Source organism: Dromiciops gliroides, chromosome 4, assembly GCF_019393635.1.
Source record: "Dromiciops gliroides isolate mDroGli1 chromosome 4, mDroGli1.pri, whole genome shotgun sequence".
NCBI lineage: Eukaryota > Metazoa > Chordata > Mammalia > Microbiotheria > Microbiotheriidae > Dromiciops > Dromiciops gliroides.
In genome coordinates this window covers 153,618,426-153,641,431 of record NC_057864.1, presented here as the reverse complement: position 1 = coordinate 153,641,431, position 23,006 = coordinate 153,618,426, and the positions used below count along the sequence as shown (strand labels likewise).

The 23,006-nt window shown below is 42.8% G+C and overlaps 1 protein-coding gene and 1 long non-coding RNA gene across 2 annotated transcripts; one reads left to right on the top strand and one right to left on the bottom strand.

Annotated features, from left to right (window-relative positions):
• Positions 1 to 300: 300 nt before the first annotated feature.
• On the top strand, positions 301 to 10,330 carry LOC122725737. Its single transcript, XR_006352753.1, has 3 exons — positions 301 to 593; positions 9,443 to 9,628; positions 10,180 to 10,330. It is a non-coding gene; the product is annotated as an uncharacterized LOC122725737 (long non-coding RNA).
• Positions 5,374 to 12,753, bottom strand: PEX19 (peroxisomal biogenesis factor 19). Its single transcript, XM_043962998.1, has 8 exons — positions 12,609 to 12,753; positions 10,897 to 11,006; positions 10,319 to 10,481; positions 9,809 to 9,894; positions 9,422 to 9,589; positions 8,719 to 8,895; positions 8,175 to 8,219; positions 5,374 to 7,970 (listed from the first exon to the last, which is right to left on the bottom strand). Exons 1-8 carry the CDS (start codon positions 12,670 to 12,672, stop codon positions 7,887 to 7,889), a joined length of 897 nt encoding a protein of 298 aa, XP_043818933.1. The 5' UTR covers positions 12,673 to 12,753; the 3' UTR covers positions 5,374 to 7,886.
• Between the last annotated feature and the right edge of the window lie 10,253 nt (positions 12,754 to 23,006).

Genomic DNA, 23,006 nt, shown 5'->3' with positions numbered 1-23,006 from the left:
CCTGGCGGAGCACCTGGTCTGCACCCAGGTGGCGTCTGCCTGCTGCGGGGTCCGGAGCCAGGACGTTGGAGCGGGAAGCCTTGGCCGCGACGGGCAGCCTCCGCCTCGAGAGGCACGCGGCTGCCCAGTCTCCTGCCCGCCAGCCAGCCGGCCGGCCGGCCAGCCGCAACTTCGGCGGCCCTGTGCCCGGGGAGGACGCGTCTCCCTCGACGTTGAGCTAATTTCCTCCGAGTGCCCCGAGCACTTCCGAACGGGAAATCCAGCCTGCCTTCCGCTGAGATCAGCCATTTCCACGTTTGTCTGATTGTTCTGGGGGAGTGGGACTGGGGCGGTGGGGTGGTGGTAGGAAAAGCCTTAGAGGTAGAGGGAGGTGTGACAAGAATCCCGAGGATCCGTCCTCTCCTGCTTTCAGGCTCCTGGGGTCATGAGCTGGATGCCATTGATAAGGCCGAGCCGAGTGATGGGAAAGAGAAGAGGGGTTCTGTGTTCCACTTGTTAGGGTTCCTCGCCCGAGAGGAAGAGGAGACCCAGGATACTGAGAAGCGGGGTCGGAATGGAAAATGCAGGCATCGAATGTTTGGGCTTCAAACAAGGTATACACCCCATCGGGCACTGTAAGAAGTGCAAGTCGAATCGGATAAAAGGATATAAATAGATAACCATAAAGGGATATATAAATATATATTTTTATATTATTTATATATCCATATATCTCCATAAGACTAGCCATCTATAAAGCTACTGGGTTACTATTTATTTTAGATGATTTGTAAACGTATGGATTTTGAGATTTAGGGTATCTGAAGAAGCAAAACTAATATGTAATTAAGATAAACCGTGATGGAATTAGTTGGGCCAAGTTATTATCAAAGCAGAAATGTGGTGTGTATAGTACATGGGTACAGCAGTAGGATAGGCGGGGAAAAGAGAGCTATCTAAAGTGGATGTACTACCCCAGGGTAGTAGTGCATTCTCCCTCTAAAGATCATAGATCTAGAACTGCAAAGGACTTTGACCCTCTAGTCCAATTCCCTCTCCATTTTACAAATGAGGAAACTTAAGTCTAAGGTGGTTTGAATTTCTTGCCTAAAGGAATTTGAATCCAAGTTTCTTTGACTGCAGAGCCAGTGCTTTTTCACTCTACCAAGCTGCTTCCTCTTCCGGCAAAGGCTGGATGACCACTTAACAGGGATGCTGCAAGAGCTAGTCTAGATGCCCTCTTTCCCCCAAAGAACCTTCCAACTATGAAATTATGTGAAAAGGGGTGTGCAGTTTTATCTTTAGCACCAAGTAGGCAATAGGATGCTGATTATAATGCATGGTACCCATTAGCTAGACATAAACATGCCAGGAATGGAAATGAACACTTCATTAAGCTAGTATCAAATTACTTGATCTAAGTATCCTTTAAGCACAACCTGCTTTCCCTTTTCCCTAATTCTGTGCTTCCTATAATTTGGCCTCCCCGGTGGATTTTTACCCATTAGGAAATAGTGTCCAATGTTAGTTAATAATAATGGGACTTGGGGGACAGTTTTGTTTGCTTCCCATTATAAATTAGCAAACTATTATGATTTACTGGTGTCGTGAGTTTGGTTAGAACACGTTAGTTCCAGAGCCTGATAAAATTTGGTTTCTAAACCAATAATCCTGAGGACCAGACTCTGAATCCAGGATGCAGACTTACTGTAAGGCTCAGCCTATGTGTGTTTCTCTCACATCTTAATTGAAACTACAGTAGATGGGATTTTCCCATAAAGGCTAAGCATACTTTGACAGAAAGAATGGGGTTATTCTGACAGACTAAATTTTTGGACACCCAAAAAATAATGTTTCCAGTCACAGTTCCTGAGTTCTACAACTTTGGAATAATAACATGTACTTAAGAATGGAGCTGAGAATATGAAACCTGGTATCGTCTTGATAATTTTGCATCAAGGGACAGATCCATTTCCTAACTTTAATTTTCCTCAGTCTTGGGCTTTTAAGAATTTGTTAAACCCGGGGCAGCTAGGTGGCGAACACTTACTAGCTGTGTGACCCTGGGCAAGTCACTTAACCCCAATTGCCTCACTAAAAAACAAAAAAAAGAATTTGTTAAACCCTAGTGTCTTCACTGTCCTTTTGCCTCAGGGGACAAAGGGAATATCGGAGCACTTTTTCTCTTCTCATTTTACAAAGCAAGTAACTGAAACCCTAAAAAGCCAAATTTGCCTGTCTTAGCAAAATTTGGACATAGTGGAAAGGGCATAAATCAGACCCAAAAATACAGCCTCCCAATCCCCCCCAAAATATAAACAGACTTTCAAGAGTAAAGGGACCTCTGTTTACATTTAGTTCAACACATACTTGAAAAAGCATTCCATCTATATGCCATACCTAGTCATCTAAGCAATCTTTGCCTGAAGACCTCTTCCAGTGAAAGAGAATCTCTGCGCACTCTCCAGTTTACTGATATCCTGTATTGCCTAGGTCTCTAGGTATTGGACTAGAATAGTACCAGAGGTTCCTTCCACCTCTCAAATTCTGTGGTCTAACCAGATCAAAGCACAATGGTACTATCACCTTCTTGGAAGTTCTCTCTTCACACAGTCTAAAATTGCATTAGCTTTCTTGACTACCATACCACTGCAGATACTTGTAGAGCTTGAGATCCCTGAAAAACACCCAGATCTTTTTGAAACAAATGTCTAGCACTGCATCCTCCATCTTCTTGTGAAGTTGACTTTTCATGACTTCGGAGGACTTCTATCCCTTGGCAGAAAATGGTACACTATATGTGTGTGATGAACACATTTTAAGACAACAAATATGATTTGTTTTGCTTGGTTGTGTATGTCACGAGGGTGGGATCTGTTGTGGGAATGAGCACCTATAAAAATTTTAAGTTGATTTTTAAGGAACTCATGCATAAAACTTTATACTTAACCCTATTTAGATGATGTTGGACATACATTTCAGACAGGCTGTCCTAAAGACATCTTAAACTCATCATATATAAAACTGAACTCATTATCTTTTCCCCTAAATTCTCCCTTATTTTTGTTGACTGGATTCCTTACTCTCATCCCACTTATCCAACTGGTTGCCAAATCCTTGTGGTTTCTACTTTCACAATATCCCTTGCATCTAAACCCCATCCCTTCACTCACAAAGCTAACACCTTAGTTTAGGCCCTCATTGCAGCAAGCCTTCCAGGTGTTCTCCCTACCTCAAGCATATCCTGCACAAAGCTGCCAAAGCAATTTTCCTTAAGCACTGATCTGATTATGGGACTTCCCTACTCAGACAACACCAGTGGCTTCTGTTGATTCCAGAATAAAATTAAACTGTTTAGCTTTTAGTCTCTTAGAAGCTGCTTCCAACCTGTCTTTCTATTCTCAAAGAACATTATTCCCTCTCCTGGATTCTGTGATTCAACCAAACTGGCCCTCCTTTCACTCCTCACACAACACTCCCCCTCCTCTGCACCTTTACATTGGCTATCCCTCATGCTGGGATGCATTTTTTTTTTTAGCTTTACCAAAGTCCCTCTTCCTATAAGATGCAACTCTGACAGACACCTGACTAATGGCTAGTAGCCTCCTTCCTTAACTACCTTCTCTGTATTAACCATATATATGTGTGTATGTATATATATATATATACTGCACATATTTCCATATGCATTTGTCATTTGTTCTCATTAGAATCTAAGTCCATTGAGAGATTTCGTTCTTTGTACTTGTATCCCCAGTACCTAGCAGCGCATGACACTTTAGAAGGTCTTAATACTTGGTTTTTGATATTCTATCCAGTTCTTTAGTCTGTCAAGATCTTTTTCGATCTTGTCATCCAATATGTAGACTCTCCCTACCAAGTTCATGCCACTTGCAAATTAGAAAAAAAGGCATAGAAAGCAGGCATTTCAAAGTCTTAAACAACACAAGGTCATATGCAAACATTTGGGGCCCTACATTGTTTACCTTCCAAACTGACACTGGCCCTTTAATAACTACTCTGTGTAATAGGCTGCCATTTAATTCGCTTAGATGCACCTAATCATACTGTTGTCTATCCCAAAATCCTAATAGCAGGAAAAATGTTTTTTTCAAATATTTCACTGAAGTTGAGGTAAGCCATTATTTACATTTTCCTGATCTACCACTTTAGTAAGCTGGTTTAAAAATATTAAAAATCTGGCATTTGGTCTCGATGAAGTCACATAAGCTATGATCATTTTTACCTTTTCTGGAAGTTCACTAGCTGTCCCTTGAATACATTGTGGAACTTTACTGGGAATTGAAATCAAACTTTATTCGCCTGTTTTTGCTATCTGAAAATCAGAACATTTGCCTTTTTCTAATGCTATAGCATTGCCCCCCCCATTCTTCATGCTACAAGAATGATTAGTTGATCAGCAGTTGCATTTGCCAATTCTTTCAGTACCCTAAAATATATTTAAGGTGATCTGAGTAAGGTGACTTCAGCCACCTTTGTTCCTGTCCTTTCAGGTCCAAAGACCATTCTGCTTGGCAGAGAAAACAGAAATAAAAAGGAGGTTGGAAAGCTATGCATTCTATCTTTGAAAAAATTTTCCCAATATAACAAAAAAAAAACCCTCAAACCTTTTGTAGTTTTTTAATCTTCCACCCCAGCCTTGGCCCATTTCATCTCTAGCACTAATCTTACAGAAAGCTGCCAAGATCTAGGGGTGCACCTCAAACTATTCCTGGCTTTTCTTTTTCCTACCCGTCATTCCTTAGGAAAGATTCTTTCCGCCCCCCCCCCCCCCCCCAGACGTTGAGAATGAATACACATAACCAATCTTCTCAGTCACTACTTCCTTTCACCACTCCATTCTAGGGCCACAAGCCTCCCTCTTCTATCCCCTAACCCAAAGCTTCAATGGTGGGTGGCAATCCCATATGGGATCTCCCGGTCATGACAAATCTCAACAGTAAAAGGTTATACATACACCTATTTTATATACCTCTACAGCCAGGAGTCACCTAGAAATCTACCTGGCAAAAAGGAGTTTCCAGTGTGTGGTTCAGCTTGGGAAAACAAAAACTCTTGGCTAAATTCACTTGTTACTGACCTAGTCTCAGGCTATTACACAGTAAACTTCTTGGGACCCTTAGAAAGAAAAGAGTAGAATTAGACTACTCCAGAGAGCAGCTAAAATAACTAAGGAAATGGAAAGGCTGCCAAATGAGAGCAGACTAAAAACCTTTCTAAATGAAAACAGACTAAAACAGGATGATAGTATCTATAAAACTGAATTGTCTATTACCCTTTAAAGTTTGGGGTTAAGTTCAGGTAACTTCACATAGTAGATAAAACATGGCACTAAAAACAGTACAGCTGTCTAGTGTAGCAGAATATTGAAGCTAGAGTCAATTTAACAAGCCTTTATTGAATGCCTATATGTTCAGGCAGTCATTGATGGTTAGAGTTAGAAGGAACCAATGCACAACCCCCTTTAGAGATCAAGAAACTGAGGTCCAAAAATTAAGTGACTTGCCCAATGTCAGTTAGTAGAAGAGGTAGGATTCAAACCCAGGTCTCATGAATCTTAACCCCAGTGGTTTTTCTAGTGCACCACACACACTGCCTCCCAGAGAAGAGATGTACTGCAGGCATTGTTTTATTAGGAAAGACGCTATAGAGGAAACAACTAGGCAGGTTTGCCACAGCTTTCTTGTACAGTGAACTATGTACATCCACTTCTCCCAAACAGACCAACAATCGTGGGGAAGAGGGTCCAGGAACAAAAAACGGGCAGAGATGCCTACCTGGGTTTCTTGGTAATAGTAGCTAGTACCAGGAAAGCAGACAGGAGATGGAAAGATGCAAGTGTAATCTTTGAATGTGGTTTTTTTTCCTTTTTTTTTTTTTTTTTTTGGTGAGACAATTGGGGTTAAGTGACTTGCCCAGGGTCACACAGCTAGTAAGTGAGTAAAGTGTCTGAGGCCGAATTTGAACTCAGGTACTCCTGAATCCAAGGCTGGTGCTCTATCCACTGTACCACCTAGCTGCCCCTGAATGTGGTTTTAAGGGTTTCTACATCCTGGGGGGTTCATCTTCCCTCAAACCTAAACCAACTTAACATCTTAAGAGGGATGCTTATAACTAAATACAACACTTTAGTTGTGTGGTGCATTCCCATTCCCGCGCCCCCCCCCCCAAAAAAAAACTTATTCAAGGCAGGGATTGTCTCTTTTATATTTGCCTAATACATAATAGGCACTTAAGTCAACATAATTAGCACTTACTACTTTCCTTTTATTCTGAACTTTTCTAGCACTACAACAGAAAAAGGTTTGGGGTTTTTTTTAGCTACCATGTCACAATGTTTACTTATAGCAAGCTCAGAGGTACCTAAAAATTCCCACATTTTAGTGATCTGTACTTGACTTTAAACCAAGACTGAATTCATCTTGATATCAGCTGTCTTTATAACACTTAATCCAGGAGGGTTGGTTTGAATGTAGTGCTTACAAGGTAAACAAGAGGCCTCACAGTATCAATGGCTGGAGACAAGAAAGGGCAGCTAAGACAAGTGATTTAACATTCAATAAGTTTGATATATTAAGCAGAATGCTGTCAGTGAAACAACTTGGAAACCTCAGAACTTTTTGCTGAAATTTTAAAGAAACAGGCAGATATCTTAGCCTGAGCTGGATTGGGGGAGGGGCATTGCCAAACACCTCTGAGCAGGTAGCTTCAGAGCCAAGCTTTTATAAGGACTTACCCCCAACTCTACCTTTAGAGAGTAGGAGCTTATGCCACACAAGAAACAGGCCACACTCCCAACAACCTAGCTCAGGATGTTTATTAGACATCAGCTGAGACATAGGGGACCAAGAAGGGGTTGGGGGAGGACAAGCTGTCAGCCCTCTCCCAAGCCACTGCCACCAGTCAAGGTTTATGATGTTGAGGGGATCAGAAGTTTCAAAACTGCCAAAACAACAGCTAAGGAGAAAAACACTGTCCCCCCTCCAACTCTATTTGCCAGGGGAACAGCTATAGAGCTGAATGAGAAAAGGGGTGGGGGCGGGGGAGGGCTGAAAACAGCAGGAAAGCAGGGGGAGGTGGGGATGCATGAGAAACAGTAGCACTGCTCACATTCAGGATAACATTTGGCTTCTCCGATTTGACCAGGAACAAAGGCATCTATTAACTTAGGAGAACAGAACTCGAGTTCACAGCTTCTTTGAGGAATACACATGTGCACCTAGGAGAAGCACACGGCTGGCCAACACCAGAAAGACCCTATTCTTATCAGGATATGCCAAGAACCCTTTCTCCAGTCCCTACTCTGACCAACATGTCTGCCCTGAAGGATCAGATACCCAAAGGATGGGTGCTCGGAGCCAAGAATCTCCCCAAGCCCCATGCCCAGAGCTGGCACAGCACCCAGACTCCAGAGGGAATAGGGAACAAGGCACATAGACCCTGGGAGTCTGAGAGGGAAGCATCAGTGCAGGTATACACAACAGGTACACACAATGTTATGGCTAGGTGTAGGAAAGGGGGCAGGGGCAAGGAAACATGGTCCATAAAGGGTACCCCCTCCTATACCTTAAGCAGGTAAAGATAAGTACCTTCACTAGCAGCAGAGAAGGGGGGGGGGGGGAAGAATGGGGAGAATGACTCAATGAGAGGAACTTGAATAGGTCCCTTTCCCAGAAATAACAGCCTCAATGGCTACAGAGGGACCCATGCTGGTGTGGAGTAGTCTTAGGATAACAGCTAGGGAAGGGAACTAGAAGGGGACAGGAGACAAATGGGACAGGCAGGCAGTTCCTCCACAGCCTTATCACCCTTCCCAGACCCCAATGGCTCTGCTGACTTCAGGTGTTCGCTCGTGGCCGAGGATGGGAAGGGAAGGATGAAGAAATTCACATGATCAGACACTGCTCACCACTGGCACTTGGAGGGCCAGACAAATTCAAGGTGTCAAGGTCAAAGTTGAAGCCAGGGGGCTAGAGAGAAAGGATGAGAGAACAAGGTTCAGAAGTCTTCCACATTCTAAATCATAACTCCCCACATTCCGTTCCCCAAGGCTAGCCTACAACCTTTTGCCATCACTATGATTAATAGCCCCCTCACTGTTCTGAGTTCACTGCTTAAGCAGAATTCTGGAAGTTGGGGTTCTAATGACCAATTAGAGGAAAAAAAATACTTACCGTTTCCCCCGCAAGTTCCTTTGGGGGATGGCCCAAATCTTGAAGCTGGAAGATAAGGAATTCATAAAATAATGTGGTATAAAATATTCTTTTGCCTAGCACTTGGCAGACAGTAAGTGGTTGTAAATGAATAAGGGAACTGAGAAAATCCAAATACCTCAGTCAAGAAGGGAACCATAGCCACCTCATGTCCCTCATGCCTTAAAGTATCTCACTTTCCTTCTTCCTCAGTAAACTATCATTATGCATAGCTAGTGGACAGGCTTTGGTGTCCATAAACACCACCTTGCAATGCCTCAACAGGAATACCTCAGGCACATCATAAGCAGAGCTCTTAAAAGCAAGGGGAATGGGGGGCAGCTAGGTGGCGCAGTGGATAGAGCACCAGCCCTGGAGTCAGGAGTACCTGAGTTCAAATTCGGCCTCAGACACTTAACACTTACTAGCTGTGTGACCCTGGGCAAGTCACTTAACCCCAATTGCCTCACTAAAAAAAAAAAAAAAGGCAAGGGGAATGACAGGAGATGCCAAAAAGGGTTCTCACCTGCTGCATGAGATCTAGCACCATCTCAAATCGGGCTTTCTGTATGTCCTCACTATCGGCCGCCGTCTCTTTTTCAAACTGCTCACAAATCTTGCCCATGACGTTGTGCTGTTCCTGATACTTCTCAAATTGTTCTGGAGGCAGTGCTTCACGGTGGCTCTGTAACCACTCTGGATACTGGAAAAAAGGTGGGGAGGCAATCAGGCAAAGAACTGCAGGAGTTATGTCAAAAGATGAGGACAATGCATAAAGAGCAGCAATGACTCAGATTTCAAATTCCCCAGCACTTGCTGTTTATACCACTTCTAGACACCTAAGTTACTTCATTTCCCCCCCAAGTATACATCTTCCTAAAGAGACTATAAGCACTTTGTGGTTGGAAATGTTCCATTTCTTTTCTATCACTCAACACTTAAAGTAGTGCTTGAGGACACAGCAGACACAGGGTTAGGTAAAAAAAGATGGGCTGCTGAGAGTATAATCATTCTTGGACCAATATGATTTCTCCTCCAACCACATGCACTGTTGGCCCAGTAGCTCCTACAGCTATTTCTTCAGGGCAGTAGAATAAAGAAGAGTCATAGGAAGACAAGCACCAGCCACTAACATCTATATTGGTTCATCAGGTCACATTAAGTTATGATGCCAAGGAAGCAGAGATCAACCAAGAGAGGGGAAAAGTGGGCATCAGAGGCTCACTAACTTTCTCTGTGATTTCTTTCAGTGACGGATATAGTACATCCTTGGATAATAGGTTCTGCATAATGCTCTGCATAATGGGGAGTATATTGCCTTCTCCTTCCCCTTCCCCTTCTTCTGTGCCCAGCCCTTCCATGGCCTTGGTCAGCTCCTCTTCAGACATGCTGGAGTTCTGAAAAGGATAGAAATAGAGATAATAGCATCATGAGAGGTAAGTCACCATTTCATAAGAGGCTATGTTTAAAGAGAGAATGTAATTTGCTACTAGTCTCAGAACATACATCATAGTTCTTATTTTTCCCTGGAGTTAGAAACTCTAGTGAAACAGAATGCTCTTAATGTAGGTCTCCAAGAGGTGGAGTTCCTTCATAACCTTCCCATACAACCTCACCTGAAGGTCAGTGGCATTTTTTGCTAGTCCACTGAGTGTTTCCTTCAGGCAGGAAGCAAACACTTGTTGGGATGCTGTATCACTGCCTAGGAAAATGAAAAGACAAGAGTCACCGGGGAACATGATCTTTTGTGTTTCAAGTCATTGGTGCTATGCAGACACACTTATGGGCTATAGGGGTTTAAAAGATACTAGTGAATTCCCTAGCCCCTCTGACCTTAAGAACACAATCCTGTCAAGGGTAACTTGCATGGTCAAATATATAAAGGCCATAACCATATTCCACATCTAAACTGAAGATAACTTTTCTGTTTTTAAAATTATGAGCTTCCCAAACCCTACTTTTTTATCCCTCTTTTCTTTCACTTCAGTGAGCAGAAATCTTATTACCTACTACCGCAATCTACCTGAGGAGAAAGCACCATGTTGATACTTCGGAACATTTTGATACAAGCCACCACTTGATTAGTTAGATAAGGAGAATGTCAGCAAAGATGCCTCACTGCTCACCCACTCTCCCTGCTGCCTCAGAGAGCTTCTGGAACTGCTCTACCAGGTGGGGTTCCTCCTCAGCCAGCTCCTTCATAGCCTTCTCAAATTCTGCAGTGGCTTGGCATGCTAGCTCACTGTCAAACAGTTCTTGGAAGAACTCTTGGGAGGCAAAGAGGGCATCCTGCAAATAACAGGAGAGACTCAAGTTAGCATTTTCCTAAGCTTCTCAATGTCTAACTTCAGAAATGAAATGGAGCTGAACTCGGGTTCCTCCAAATCACAAGTTCTTACTTCTCTCAAGGAAGACAGTAAAAAAGACATTTGGCTACTATGTGGAGCCAGCGGTCTCAAATAATCTATTTTAAAATGTTCTCAGACCTAGGACCTTCTCTCTACCCTAGCTTTCTTTTCTTTCCCCTTCTCCCTCCCCCAATCCATTTCAAAAGAGCTTAGACCTGGAAAGGCAATCCAAAAATATTAAAGCCAAATGCCAAGTCCCTCCTCCCCTCCCCTTTAGCCCACAGAGGCTCAGTCCAACTTTTGTTAAGAGCTAGTCAACCATCCCCACACCCTCCCCTAGTGGGCAGGTTTTGTACTTTAGCTGTGTCTGCAGGCGATCTCTTCTGGGAAGCTGAAGCATCTGGGGCCTTGGTGGTAGGAGGGGATGCTGGGGAGGGTTTGGCTTTATCGAAATCATCAAGGGCACCTTTAGAAAACGAGAGAGATATGTATATGTATGGGGGAAGGGGGGAATAGAAGAAGGGTTTGAAGGGAGGGTAATACTTAGGGGGAAAAAAAAAAGTCTGCCGGGTAATTAAGTAGGAAAGGCACTAGGGCAAAGATTATTAAGATAACCTACCAGATTTTTCCTTCCTTAATTTCCTCCTCCCTTTTCCCTACAAAGACCCCAGCTAAATGGAAATGAAGGGATCTTAAGAATTCAACACTCAAGTCTAAAGAGTGCCAATGGGAGATCAGTAAGGGAGGGGGAGGAAAGGGGGAAGGAAGTATATGAAACATGGTAAGTACCTTTAGCCCCCCAAGCCCAAGGCTATAACCACGCTTCTCTCTAAACTCCAGATAACTCCTAGGAACAGTATGCTCTTATTTAGATCCTGAACGAATAACTGGCTAAAATGCAGAAACCAGAGGAAAGGGAAGTCACCCCATATCCACCTACCTACCCACCTGCCCCTGTCCTAATCCCTTTTGGTTACAGACAGAAGAGCCACTCACCCCTAATTTGCCAAATTTCCGTTTGCCAAATCTTTTTAATAATTCTCTGGAGGTCCCCATTTCTACAGTAAATTATGGGGGCAGCTAGATGGCGCAGTGGATAGAGCACCGGCCCCTGGAGTCAGGAGTACCCGAGTTCAAATCCGGCCTCAGACACTTAACACTTACTAGCTGTGTGACCCTGGGCAAGTCACTTAACCCCAACTGCCTCACCAAAAAAAAAAAAAAAAAAAGAATACAGTAAATTATGATGCCTCACTTAAAAAAAAAAGAATACAGTAAATTATGTGTAAAGTTTCATCAGCTTGTCACCCCGTATCTTTCACTTTGCCCACGTCTCCGTGGCCAGCAGCAGTCAGAACACAGTTAACTAGAACATCCACTGCACTACTTTATGCTTGCCCAGGGTGGGAGGGTAAAAGCAGATGGCCCAGTACCAACACAGAAAACAGACGGCCTGGCTGAGCGCTTCCCGGTAGGGAAAAGGGCATGGATTTAGAGTCAAGAGTCCCTAAGGTTAAGTCACTCGTCTCAGCCTGTTTCCTCACCTACAAAATGAGTCCTGGTTAGAGGACATCTCCTCCACTTTAAAAAACTATGACCCTACCAGTGCTAAGGGCGACCCCCCCCCTCCCCCCCGCACGAAGATGACGGGGGAGGGACACGGAAGCCGGAGGCCCCCGTGGCCTTGGTTTCTCAACCTGGCCGCCAGAAGGGAGGACGAAAGGGCTGGAAGCTGGCCGGAGGAGTTAGGAACGAGAGCAAGAGCAAGAGCTTCAGCAAGCCCGCCCTGAAGGAAGGCGGGCGGTGACTGAAGCCACGTCCCGGAGTCTCCGGAGCCTGCCGCGGCTACCCTGCGCACCTGTCTGACCCCGGGAAGAAGCTCCACTTCCCAAAGAACTTCGTCACCCCCACGCCGGGGGTTGGCGGCCCCTCCTCGCGGCAGACACCCAACGTGAGCGGGACGGACCCTGAGGAGAAAGACGGCCCCCTCCCAGCGCCAGCCTTGGCTCTCTCCGTCCCCTGCGCCCCGGGCCCTTCGGCCTCACGGTGTTCCCAGTCTGGCCCTTACTTTCCAGAAGCTCGTCCATCTCCGGGTCCGTGCCGGATGCGCTCTCTTTCTCAGCTGCGGCCATCTTGCTACCTTCGACTTGCCGTAGAAGGCTGGTTTCCCGTCTTCCTACCACGTGCTCTCCCCTCCTACCCGCTGTGCTTCGGCCTCGCGCAGCCAATGAGAAGAGAGGCACGCCGGGCACCGCCATTTTTAAAGAGACAGATGACCTCATTTTTCTCTTCCTATTGCCATCCCTCCTGACGCTTCTGCCAAACTGGGCTGTTCCGCCTACCCGCCCCCGCCCTCGTGCATACCCTGCAGCAAGTCTGCACCTGTTGAAATCCCTTCAAAGCTCAATTCAGGTATTGCCCCCTCCAAGAAAGCTTCCCCAAGCCCCAGCTGAAAATGATCTTTCCTCACATTATTCAAAGCTTTGTACCTTCCTTTGACACGTTACCTTTTGTCTCGTATTAGCTATTTTCTACAAGTTTTGTTTCTTCAGATTGCAAACACTTAGGCAGAAACTACTTTTGTATTTTCCACATGGAAAGAATATTGGACTTGGGGTTAGCTGAGACATCTGATATCTACTAACTGTGACCATGAACGTCATTTAACCTCATCAATAAAATGTAGTTAAAACTGCTTGCATTACCTACCCTGCAATGCTGTTGCAAGAAAAGCATCTTATGATTCTTAAAAGCATTATATAAATGAGTAATTTCATCTTTGTGTATACGGTGGCTTACATTTTTAATAAATGTTTGTCGAATTTAATTGAGCCTACGAATTAACCTGTAATCCTACAGACCAAAAAAATGAGTGCCTGGGAATTGTATATATTATCAGAAGCCAAATATTTCTCCTGCTTCTCAGTTCCTGTTTTATTAAGTACCTTCAAATTTTACACTAGGGCCCATCAGTTGAAATTAATAGCTGCAGGCTAACCCACTTACCCACTCAATTCCTTAGCCCATTAACATATTTTGTTCTATATATGCCACATTTGTCAAAAAGTATTTTAAGAAATTGGGCCTATTGAACTCCTTTATATGTAGTCTCTGCTCCACTCACACAATTCAGGTCCTTATCACCTCTTCATCACACCTCACCTGTATGTAAAAACCTGCCCTTTAGCACAATTTAAGCTCCTTGATTGAAAGAACTAGTTGGGTTTGCCTTTGAACCTGCAACATCTTGCACAATGCCTTCCTTACACCTTACACAGTACCTTAACCGTGGTAAGTATTTATTAAATACTCGTTGAATTGAACTGTTTGTTTTGTTTTGTTGTTGTTGTTGTTTTTTTACTTGGACCTGTAATTTCATCTTTGTGCTGAAACTCTTCACTAATGCACATCCTCAGTTCCTCTGTAATTTTTTTCTTTTTTTTAGTGAGGCAATTAGGGTTAAGTGACTTGCCCAGGGTCACACAGCTAGTAAGTGTTAAGTGTCTGAGGCCGGATTTGAACCCAGGTACTCCTGACTCCAGGGCCGGTGCTCTATCCACTGTGCCACCTAGTTGCCCCCAGTTCCTCTGTAATTTAAGAATTTTAGAGAATTCTCTAGAACACTGAGTTAAGTAACTTGCCCACATCATACACAATATGTATCAGAAGGAGAATAGTAACCCAGATCTTCTTGATTCCAAGGCAGGCCTTCTATCCACTATTAATCAACAACCATTGTTAAGTTCCTTTTTAATGGCACTTTGCTAGATGCTAAGGGTGATGGAAAAAAAAATGAAATAGAGCCTATACCTAAGGAGTTTGTAGCCTGTCTAGGGAAACAATCATACCTACAAATAAATACTAAATCTATCTGAAGTTACAGGGCACTAACCAATGAGGGCCCAGTCATGAACAAATGCAGGGATTTGGTGTGCCAGTTCCAGAAAGTTCATGAAGATCTGTAATGGAGAGACCCAGCTCTCCACTTCAGAGAATACACAGTCATTCTATGATTATTTCCAGTCCATTTACCACTAGTGAGGAAAATGCCTTTTGATTGCTGAGCTGCTGGATATATGTACAAAAGGTATTAAATGGCCAAATAGACATCAGTCTTTCCTAGTGATGCTGAAATCATGGACTCCTTTGTGAGCCTTTGTTTCAGGTGGAATGTGGTAAAGTGACCACAGCAGCCTCCAAGTGCCTACTCCCTGTCTGTACCTCTCACCTCCCACTTCCCACATGTATACCATGGGTCAACATCTGCTGTGATTGTGGTGTATATAGTTCTTTGCCTCTTTGTATTTTTTTATTTCCTACTTTTAGGGGTATGAGTATTGGAAATGGAACAGTCTAAGTTGTAATCTTGTTTGATCTTGGAGGGGCAGCTAGGTGGTGCAGTGGATAGAGCACTGACCCTGGAGTCAGGAGGACCTGAGTTCAAATCCAGCCTCAGACACTTAACACTTACTAGCTGTGTAACCCTAGGCAAGTCATTTAACCCCAATTGCCTCACAAAAAAAAAAAAAAAAAGATCTTGGAACTAGAGTCCATACCAGAATTTGTCAGCAGCTGAACCCTAAAGAACAATCTGTAGGCTCAGTAGCTCAATCAATTAATCAATCAATATTTATAAGCACCTACTATTTACTAAGCACAGTGCTAAGTGCTGAGGATAAAAAAAAATTTTTTTAAGATAGTTCCCTGTTCTAAAGGACCTTACAATTTAATGGGGGAAGACAAATATGCAAACAAATATACACAAAACTAACTATAGCCAGGATAAATAAGAAATAAGAGAGGGATTATGAAAGGCTTCCTATAAAAGATGGGATTTGAGTTGGGACTTAAAAGAAACCAGAGAAGTCAGTAGTCAGAGTTGAGGAGGCAGTGTTTTCCAGGCTTGAAGGACAGCCAGAGAAAAGGCTTGTAGCAGAGGGATAGAAACAGCACAGAAGCCAGTCTCATTGGATTCTGGATTGATGAGTACTGGCCAGGTACTGCTAGGGGAGTAAGGTGTAAGAAGACTGGTAAGGTAGGCTATGGCTAGGTTTTGAAGGCTTTGAATGCCAAACAGAGCATTTTGTATTTGATCCTGGAGGCAATGAGGAACCACTGGAGTTTACTGAGTTAGGAGAGTGATATGGTAGTGCCTTAAATTTAGGAAAATTACTTTGGTGGCTAAATGGATGATGGATTGGAGTGGTAGGAGATCTCAGGCAGAACAACCAGGCTGCTATTCCAATAGTCTATTCACTGTGCCACCTACATTGATGCAGAGTAAAGTGATTAAAACCAGGAGAACAATTTGTACATCAACAACAATATTGTAGAGATAAACAGCTCTGAAAGACTAAGGAACTCTGAACAATGTAACAACTAAACAGTTCTAGAGGACTGATGATGAAACATACTATACACCTCTTGAGAAGAGGTGAAAGTTACAGAATGGGACAGATGTACACATATATATGCATATATGTACACAAATGTATATTTATACATTTTTCTTTTAAGACCTAGCAATACATGTTTGTTACAGGGATTTTTTCCTTTGATTCTCAATAGTTGAAGGAAGGGGTGGGATGGGAGGGAAAGAGGGCAGATTTTTACTGATTGGAAAAAAAATTAAATTAATAGGGAAGTTCAGAAGAGAGTGAAGGTTTAGGAGAAAAGATGAGTTCTCTTTTGGACATGTTGAGCCTGAGATACCTATGGGATATCCAATTTGAGGCGCCCCAAAGACAGCTGCTAATGCAAGACTATATATACTGTAGTAAAGAGACTAGGGCTGGATACATAGAACTGGGAATCGTCTACCTAGAGATGACAATCCAGTTCATAAGAGCTGATAAGATCACCAGTGAGAGTAGATCATATGAACTAAGTAGACTGAAGAATTTGAAAATTAGGGTATTTGAGGAAGCACTGGTATGAATAAGTTCCCCAGTATGAGAACAGGAGTAGGGTATAGAGAAAGAGTGACCCAGCCACAGAACTTATTAATGAAGGTCGAAGAATAGAGTACCAGGCCTGAAGTCGGGAAGATCTGAGTTCAAATTTCACCCTAGACACTTCGCGGTCGACATTCAAATGTAAGAATTATTTTTACTAACTTGGGGGGACTAATCTATCTGGAGGACTAATCTGGGACTTTTGATTGGCTGGCTATCTGACTGCTATTAATTTCCTAAGACAATCTGTTAGGGCCTTTTAAAAATTTCTCCACTTTGCTCCGCTCCAAAATTGATAAGCAAAAGATTAAGAAGACTCTTAATTGGGGCAGCTAGGTGGCGCAGTGGACAGAACACCGGCCCTGGAGTCAGGAGGACCTGAGTTCAAATCTGGCCTCAGACACTTAACACTTACTAGCTGTGTGACCCTGGGCAAGTCACTTAACCCCCATTGCCTCACTTAAAAAAAAAAAGCCTCTTAATTAAATAATCAAAGCAGAATTTATTTATAAAAATCGATGTAAATGATAAGGGTTAAGAAATGCAAATTATACAACCTGTCTGCTTTTAATATAATAAGGGCTGTTGCCACCTCTTGCCTTAGGGTTTGTTCCAGCTTTCTCCAACTTTCACTCTTTTTCTCCTTCACTCTAGCTCCCCTGCTCTTTCACTTTCACTGTTCCACTCCTTTCTTCTAACTCCAAGCCCCTTTCACTTTGTCGCACCCCCTTACCGTCTAACTTTCCTCTCTGTACTGCTGCGCTGAACCCCTTGTCTCTCTCTCACAGACCTGCTTCTCCTTGTGTTCTCTTAGTCCTCTGGCATCCACCTGCATTCCCCCAGTAGCTTTTTCTCTGTCTCCTCTGTGCTGACCGCCCCTGTCTTGCTTTCTTCAACCTCTTTGTACCATCCCCCCTCTCTCTTGTCAGCCCCCCTTTTTGTTAACCTGCTCTGCCAGGTGAAACCCGGGCTCACTGCCCCCAGGGCCAGCTGAGCCCCATGCTTCACTATCCTGCAGCTGGGGCTGGGCAAAGCAAACCCCAACATCCCTGAGGGTTTTCATGGGCCTTTTCACTGTGTGAACTGGCCGTGCCACACCCATGGCACAATTTAGCCCGGCTCAGAGGCCTCCCTGCAGCTGAAAGGGCAGGGGGGAGGGGCCCTAGCCCCTCTTACACAGAAAAAACCAATGAGGGCCTAAGGCTTTTTCATCTCAGCCCAAAGGCAGGGTCCCCAAATCAAAATAAATTCCCACAACACTAAGCACTAGAAAATTTTATATTGTCTACACATTTCAGTCAACTGCAGAATACCAAAGATGTAGCTAATTGTTGAATGTCACATATAAAAGCCTATTTGTTCTCTACTAATATTCTCAGTGAGGACATCTTCAATTCTTGTACAGACAAGTCTCATAAAGATTTTTCAGAGATGTAATATATATGCACATGTATACATACATATATTTACATATATATGCATATATGTAGATGCTGTTAATTTTCTCTCTTACTTTTCCCCCAATATTAATAAGGCAACAAAGGCAGGGAGGATGAAATTACCCTAATTTTCTGATGACACAGGGCTTTATTTAATAAATCCCAGAAAAATCAGCAAAGAAGCTCAGTGAGATAATACCTTCAGTAAAATAGCAGAATACAAAATATATCCACAAATGTCAATAGCATTTTAATTTTAATTTTATTTTTTGGTGAGGCAATTGGGGTTAAGTGACTTGCCCAGGGTCACACAGCTAGTAAGTGTGTAAAGTGTCTGAGGCCGGATTTGAACTCAGGTACTCCTGAATCCAGGGCCAGTGCTTTATCCACTGCGAAATCTAGCTGCCCCATCAATAGCATTTTGATGTGGTAATAACAGAATTCAGAAGGAAATAAAAGTCTAATTTAAATAACCATAAAATGCATAAAATATCTGAGTCAATCTTAAGACACATTCAATAATGGCAGACATAATTATAAAAAGCTCCTTAACAAAATAATAGCTTAAATAATTGGAAGGATATTCATTTCCTGTGATTGGTCCATGCCAATATAATAAAAATGATACTACTTAAATCAGGGGTTCTGTGAGGGAAAAAATCCTCTTCTCAATAATTCTCGGGAACTCAGCAGCAATGTGACAAAGGCTCTTTTATTTCCTTCTTGTGAGAAGGAGGAACCCTAGTGTACAGCTAGTGGTTGCAAATAAAGGGGGCTCACAGGCCTTGTTTTATACCCTAGTCCTTAACTCGAATGGACCCTCCCCTTTTTCATCATTGGTCCAATTACTCAAGGGTTACAATCTACACACAAAAACTAGCTATTGGGAATGCATAACATAACATAAACTTAAACAGTCTTTTAAAAATTGTTTTAAATTCAAACTTAAATGCAAAAAGAGAAAAAAATAAGAACATTTCCATTTGCACAGCAGAGCATAGAAGATTCAATAAAAACCCCACGAATTTCTATTTCAGACTCTTTACTTCTTTTGGAAAAGCTGTGTAATAAATACTACATTGTTATCAAAGCTACCCAGCTTTTCTGTGCTTCCTTCTAAGTTTTTTGTTCTCTGCTGTGCACTTTGAATTATTTTTCTTCCTTCCTCCCCACCCCACCCTAGAGAAGGCTACAATTAAACATGGATATATACTGATAACTACTGAGAATTTACTGAGAACAGATTCCTCACCCAGTCCCCTTACCCAGGCAGATGAATTGCCTGGGGTTGACTGTCTTTGTCATTTCCAGACTCTTGATGGACTTATGGACCTTCCCCACCTTCCCCCAAGCAACTTGTCCCCTCCCAATGTTTCCCCACCTTACTCCCTGGACTTTATGATTATTATATAAAAGAGTTAATGTAGATGGCTACATTAAGTAGTTTCTATTCGGAGTCAGTATCACCTATACTTAGGAGGAAAGACATAAAATGCATAGAGTTCCTGATACAATCACCCCAAAAATAGCAATAAAAGAACCCTTGGAGCAGAAAAACACACAAAAATACGGGCTGAGAGTTTTCTCCAGCAATAGATAGATTTCAGGGGGCCGTGCTGGGCCACAAAGAAAGCCTAACCCCATAATCAGGCTGACACACCAGACACCCGCCCAAGGAATTTGCCCCAGTGCTTCTGAATCAGCTGCAGCACAGGCATCCTCTAGAACCGAGCTTGCGGTCGGGTTGAATGGTTGGGGTGGGGGTGGGGAGGAGAAAGGGCAGGGGTACCGGTGGACTGGGGAGAAGGATTCGAATGGAGGCCCAGGTGGGGGAGGGGAGCAGGGGAGCAGGCTCATCGGAAACTAAGAACCACACTACAGAAAGTTTTGCTGGTTGGTTGCATAGTAAGTAGGCTTGAGGTTATCTTCGGACCAGAGAACAGGTCAGGTGAGATTAAAACCTGCCCCCCCACCCCAAATCAAAACACCTGGGACCCTCTGAAGTGGAGCCAAGAAGCAGTCCCACCCTCCACCCTCCCCCACCCTCCCCCCTCCCCCCACCCCCAGCGGAGAGTTTAAAATCAAAGAAAAGTGAGGCCAGGCAGGCTGAGAAGAAGCTCAACCATCCCCCAGCCCGCGCTGTAGCTTGAACAGTGTGTCCTGGAAGCAGCACCATACTTTAAGAAGGAGTTAAAAGCCAAGAAATAGTAAGCCAGGATGAGTAAGCAGAGAAAGCAGAAGACCATCGAAAACTTCTTTGGGGGTAAGGTAGACCACAATACAACCTCAGAAGAACATAATAACAGGGTCAAAGCTCCAATATCCAAAGCTTCCAAGAAAAATATGAACTGGTCTCAGGCCATGGAAGCTCTCAAAAGGGACTTTGAAGAGAATAGAGAAGTAGAAAGAAGATGTAGAGAAAGGGAGGAAAGAATGGAAAGAGAAATGAGAGCAATACAGGAGAGTCATGAGAAAAAAGTCAACAGTTTGAAAAGCCAAATGGAAAAGGAGATTAAAAAACTGTCTGATGAAAATAACTGCCTAAGAATTAGGATTGAACAAATGGAAGCTAGTGACCTTATGAGAAACCAAGACACAGTAAAGCAAATCCAATTGAATGAAAAAATAGAGGGTAATGTGAAATATCTCCTTGGGAAAACAGCTGACCTGGAAAATAAATCTAGGAGAGATAATTTGAAAATCATTGGACTACCTGAAAACCATGACCAAAACAAAAGCTTAGACACCATCCTCCAAGAGATTGTGAGGGAAAATTGCCCTGATATTCTAGAAGCAGAAGCTAAAATAAAAATTGAAAGAATCCACCGATCAACGCCTGAAAGAGATCCCAAAAGGAAAACCTCCAGGAATATTATAGTCAAATTCCAGAACTCCCAGGTCAAGGAGAAAATATTGCAAGCAGCTAGAAAAAAGGAATTCAAATACTGTGGAGCTCCAATAAGGATAAAGCAAAATCTAACAGCTTCTATATTAAAGGAACAGAGGGCATGGAATATGATATTCCAGAGGGCAAAGGAACTGGGACTACAGCCAAAAATCACGTGCCCAGCAAAACTGATTATAAGCTTTCAGAGGAAAAAATGGGATTTCAATGAAAAGGAGGACTTTCCGGCATTTGTGATGAAAAGACCTGAACTGAATAGAAAATTTGACTTTCAAATACAAGACCCTGGAGAAGCATAAAAATGTAAACAGGAAAAATACTTCATGAGGGATATTAAAAGATCAAACTGTTGGGCAGCTAGATGGTGCAGTGGATAGAGCACCAGCCCTGGACTCAGGAGTACCTGAGTTCAAATCCAGCCTCAGACACTCAACACTTACTAGCTGTGTGACCCTGGGCAAGTCACTTAACCCCAATTGCCTCACAAAAAAAAAAAAAAAGATCAAACTGTTATATTCCTACCTGGAAAGATAATACTTCAAACTCATAAGAACTATCTAAGTAAGGAATTCACAGAAGATACAGGTCTGAACTGAATATGAAGGGATGATACCTGTAAAGCATTTATATTTTGTTCTTTGTGGGGCAGACAGGGAGGGGTGTCTTATGTTTGGGGCTGGATTTGAGCTTGGGGGGCCTCCTGGGTCCAGGGCTGGTGCTTTGTCCACTGTGCTACCTAACTAACCCATGATGACATCATTAAAATAGGGTTGAGGTGTAGGAGGAATAGACTGGGGTAGGGAGAAGGGGAGAGATGGTCTGGGTAGTTCACATGAAGGAAACAAGAAAAAAGCTTATGGAGGGGAGGAGAAGAGGGGGAAGGAGTTGAGGAGTGGTCAAAGAAAGACTAACATACTTACTCATGTAGGTATAGTAATATATTTTTGCCCTGAGGGAGGGGGGGAAGAAGGGAAGGAGGGAAAGGCATATTGGGGGAGAGAGCAGTAAAAAGCAAAACACTTTCAAGGAAGATGAAGATGTTCTGTATTACTGCACAAGGATGACATATTGAATTGTTTGATCTCATAGGGAGGGTTGAGGTGGGAGGGAAGAATAAAAATTTAGAACACAGAATTAGCTCAGGGACCTTGATCTCATCGGAATGGGCTCATGGAGGGAATAGCATCCATACCCAATTGGGAGGAGTATTCTATTTAACCCTGCAGGGAAGTAGGAGGGGAGGAGGATAAGGAAGGATGAAAAAAAGGGAGTGCAGAGCAGGGGAGAGGATAGTCAGAAGTAAAACACCTTTGAGGAGGAATAGGTAAAAAGAAGATAAAGTAAATGTCATGGGAAGGGAGTGGGATGGAGGGAAATAGTTATGATGATTGATTATAATGGCAAAACATATGGTACCTACTTTGCTGGGCTTTTATGAAGAAAATTCTCTGTCGAGCTTAAGGTACTATATACAGGTTATCATGAACAGGATACTATCAGAAAAACCTGGAAAGACCTACATGAATTGAAGCAGAGTGAAATGTACTGTATACAAAATAACAGCAATAGCAGGGGATGATCTGCTCTGAAGAATGTGGTTATTTTCAGTAAGGCAATCATCCAATATAACCCTGAAGGACTTATGAAGATTGCAGCCCATCTGCAGAGAAAGAACTGATAGTATTTGAAAACAGATGGAAACACATTAAAATTTTTTTTCTTTTCCTTTTTGACAATCCCTTAATCTAAAGTTTTGGGTTGTTTGGTTTTTTTTTTTTTTTTTACTGTTTTTTCTCACAACTAGCTAATATGGGACTTTTCCCATGACTACTCATGTATAACTTATTTTGAGTTGCTCGAGTTCTTGTGGGTGGGGGGTGGGAATGGAGGGAGGAAGAGAAGTTGGAACACAAAGTTTTTAAAAATTGATGTTAAAATTTGTTTTTACATATATTTTGGAAAATAAAATTCTATTCAAAGCAAAAAAAAGAAAAGAAAAAAGAAAAAAATAGTAGAGACAAGAGGGTAACCTGTTCCTTAGCGAGTCATCATAATTAAAATGATATAAATCATAAATTAATATTAATAAATTATTAATAAATAAAATTATAGTTAAAGATGCATTTACATTAAGTAGTTGTACTCATTCTGGAGCAATCTTGTGGTTC